Below are 3,838 nucleotides of genomic sequence, written 5' to 3' on the forward strand. Positions count from 1 at the left end.
TTGTACGCTTCTTGCATGGAAATTTGGATGGAATTAGACCGCTAGGCAGGTTAATAAAACAATAATTATTTAAATAATAAAGACCATGCAAAGCCAGAACAAACACACATGTAACCTTTATTTTTTTCTGCACTTGCAGCCTCCAGCACACACAGGGTTAACCTTCTTCCCCTCTCCAGGGACACGCCTCCCCTGGATCAGCTGACTCTAAGACGGGGGCGTGGATAAGGAAAAAAAAGGGGCTCGGCTTTCAGCGTTGCTGATTGGCTCCGTACGTTCACTCGTTTTGAGGGTCACGCCTATCTGTGACGTAAGTGAAGGCCTGGCGTTTTGTGTGCGTAGAAGTGAAAGACATCAGCGGCGAGCTGAGGAGAGGAGCGTGAGGGAGACGTACCGGCTACGTATTGCGTCACCGACTGTTGCGGCCTAGCTTCACTTTCTAGCACTTATTTATCTACCCGGGGAGGGAATACCGCCGGCTTGTCGGGCTTTTGTTACCTGTGGATTATAACCCTCCCAGCCACCTCCAGTAGGAGAAGGCCTCAGTGTCAGAGCAACCAGACAACAACACCCCGCGTTTGACGGAACTTGGGATACCTCCTTGCCCCGGCTGGCATGGAGGGAATAGCAGTCAACGACAAGAAAAGGTAAATGTGTGACCTACCTGCCTGGAGGCCCTGACACCCTCTGGGGTTTATATATTACCAACATTAATGTACCCTAAGCCTATTTTGGGGGTTATCTGCACCCCTATGGAGAGTGATTAATGATAAGGATCTGATATTGGTGAATCTGTTTACACTTTGGTGTATCCTGGGGAATGGTGACATTGATAGAGATCAGTGATCAATAATGATAAATTATATGGGAATATTATTCACACTCCTATATCTTTGTTCATTATTATTAGGATTTTAATGGTGCCAACATATTATGCAGCGCTGTACATTAAATTCATATTGTTGGGGATGACATTGATGGGGATCAATAATATTGATTGCAGGAATTCCAGTGGCTATAGAGGAATGTTCACCTATTTGTCATTGAGTGGCGCTAGTGATGAATAATATTGATTGGCTGATCGGTTTGGGGCAATTCAGGGTTGCTATTGGGAACTCCTTGCCCCATTTCTTGTTTTATGACTATAGAAAGGATCAATAATAATTGCAGGACATGTATGGAGAGATTTGGGGTTGGTATTGGAAGGAGCTTACCCCGTTTCCTGTTTCATGACATTATTATTATTAAATGGGATTTATATAGCGCCAACATATTGCGCAGCGCTGTACATTAAATAGGGGTTGCAGATGACAGAGAGATACAAGCAGTGACACAGGAGGAGGAGAGGAGCAAGTTGGGGCAGATTTGTTACCCCCATAACAATGTTATGGGATCTGTGATGATTGGTATGGAGCAAATCTGGGGTGATACTGAGCAACCTCTCCTTATTTCCCATTTATTAACATTGAGCGGGATCAGTTTTTATTAAAGTAGTAATAATTGCTGGATATGTGGCATATATAGCAAGTTGGGTAGATTTAGGATTTTGTTCCTCCATGTCACATTGAGCAGGAACAATGATTATCAATACTGATTACAGGACATGTATAGAGCAATCTAAGTTGGTTTTGGCCAACTTCTTATTTCCTCTTTCATGTCATTGAGTGTGATCAATAATAATTACTAGGGAGGTATAGGGCAAGTTGTGTCAGATTTTTGGGTTTGATTCCTAGATTGTAAATTCGGGGCAACGTCCTCTCCTTCTCCCACGTCACTGTATCTGTCAGCCATTTGAAACCCCTATTTATCTTACAGCGCTGTGTAATATGTTGGCGTTATGTATATACTGTTTAATAATAATATGACAATGATGGGATCAGCAATCAATAATAATAATAGCAAGACAAGTGTAGTACAACTCTGAGTTGTTATTGGAACTTTCTCCATTCCCTGTTTCTTGACATTATGTTGAGTGTGATCAATAATTTTACGACCAATATGGAGCAAATTTAGGTTGATCTCAGGTGATATATTCTATTTCCCATAGATCGGGATCGGTGATCAATAATATTGGTCACATAACACGTGTGGAGTAATTCAGTGCTGATTTGGAGGATCTTTCCTAATTTCTGGTTTTGTTAGTGAGATCAGTGATCAGTAAGATTGTAGGGCAGACAAGAACTAATTCAGGGTACGTGCCATACAGATCACGTTGTATGGGATCGGTAATATTAGTTTTAGAGCCGGTAAGGACCGATTAATATTGGGGGTCGCTGATCAATAAAATGATTATAGAACAATCAATAACTAAATTAGAGCAGATTTTTGGGGAAAGGAGTTTTATTTACTTATCAGTTTCCCTATTTATGGAATTGGGTGGAATAAATAATCATGTTAGTCAATCACCAGCGTTCATATTCCTTGCAGACATTTCAGGTTGGATATTGTGGACGTTATTAGCCATCATTGATAATCAGTGGTTGTAGGGGATGTGAACCAATTCCAGGCTTTTATTGTGGAAAATACCTTGTTTCATGACATTGAGAGGTATTTGTAATTGATAATATTCAGTGTTCTCCCCAGAGCCTTTTAGCTGGGTGCACCACCCGGCTGTTTTTGGGTGGTTACCTAAAAGTTGGGTTACAATACAGAGTTGCCACCCGCCCATAATTTCTTCCCACCCGGTTAAAAAAAATTCTGGGTTGAAGGCAGATATTGATTGTGGGTAAATCTGAGAAATACAGATTGTATAGATGAGCACAGTGCTTTGGTTGGAGGGAATACCTTCGTGTACAATGTCATGGCATTCAGATAGGTAAATTATACCTATAATTATAATATATCCTATAATTATAGGATCAATTCTAGGCTTATATTGGAGGAAATAATTCCCATTTCCTGTGCTGTGACCGGAATCCATATTATAATATTGATAATAGGCTAAAAGAGGGCAAATTCATGGCCGGTTGGAGTGTGATTATTCATACTTCTTGTTTCCTTATTGAAATGAAGCTGTGATCAGAGTATTGGGGTTATAATCAGCTTTCTAGATCTAAAATCTATTACAGTGCAAGCAAAGACAAGTTCAAGGGTAAAGTTATTCTTTGTTCAGCGTTCTTCTTGTGTTTGGTGTGTAGCTTGTTGGGTTCAGTTTTCAGTTCTGTGTATAATAAAGAATGTGAATACCTTTCACTCCGAATATATCCTCTTCTATATCTAGGGTTTGTCAGGTGGTCGATGATCACGTTTATATGCCAGGTTGGAGGAGTTCAGGGTTTTATTTGAAACTGTTGGTCATGTTTTGCATATATTAGAGCAATCAGATTTCTAATACTTTTGTACAGCTGAGTATTGCTGCCTTGCCTGCAATGATTTATGTGACTGGAGTGTATTCATAATTGTTTTCATTGTTCTGATTCGAGTAAAGTGATGGTATGCCAGCATTTCATTGCGGTCAGTATTAGCCCCTAGGAGCCGTCTATCCTGAAATCCTCGGGGGGGTTTATTTAAACTCTTGCAGCTGAGTTGCTGTGTTCTCAGGGTTTGTTTCTTGTGACTGCTCCACGTCGCCATTTTGTGGGGGGTTGATGGGCGACTAAGCTTTACAACTCTGCCTGATTTTTGTCTTCTGTGTGGATCATTTATTAGAAGAGTAATTACACTCATCGTTTTACCAGCCTCTATCTGTCTTGCTTTTTCACCAGGAGGCAAATTATTCTAACCGGGACATTTTTTGTTATATCTGATTACCTGCAAAAGCTGACCTGCTGCAGTCATCCAGTTTATGCTGATTTTTAATAAATGAATTCACCAAGTTCTATGCGTGTGATTTAGGAAC

At 40.5% G+C, this 3,838-nt stretch overlaps 1 protein-coding gene across 1 annotated transcript in view; it reads left to right on the top strand.

Moving 5' to 3' along the window:
* Positions 1 to 322: 322 nt before the first annotated feature.
* HIF1A (hypoxia inducible factor 1 subunit alpha) overlaps positions 323 to 3,838 on the top strand; it is a 35,436-nt gene continuing 31,920 nt past the window's right edge. The window contains exon 1 of the mRNA XM_072428603.1: positions 323 to 647. Coding sequence (XP_072284704.1) covers positions 616 to 647 — 32 coding nt within the window. The 5' untranslated portion in view covers positions 323 to 615. The remainder of the gene's footprint in view (positions 648 to 3,838) is intronic.

The sequence above is a fragment of the Pyxicephalus adspersus genome, chromosome 12 (genome assembly GCF_032062135.1).
Source record: "Pyxicephalus adspersus chromosome 12, UCB_Pads_2.0, whole genome shotgun sequence".
In the NCBI taxonomy this organism is placed as follows: Eukaryota; Metazoa; Chordata; class Amphibia; order Anura; family Pyxicephalidae; genus Pyxicephalus; species Pyxicephalus adspersus.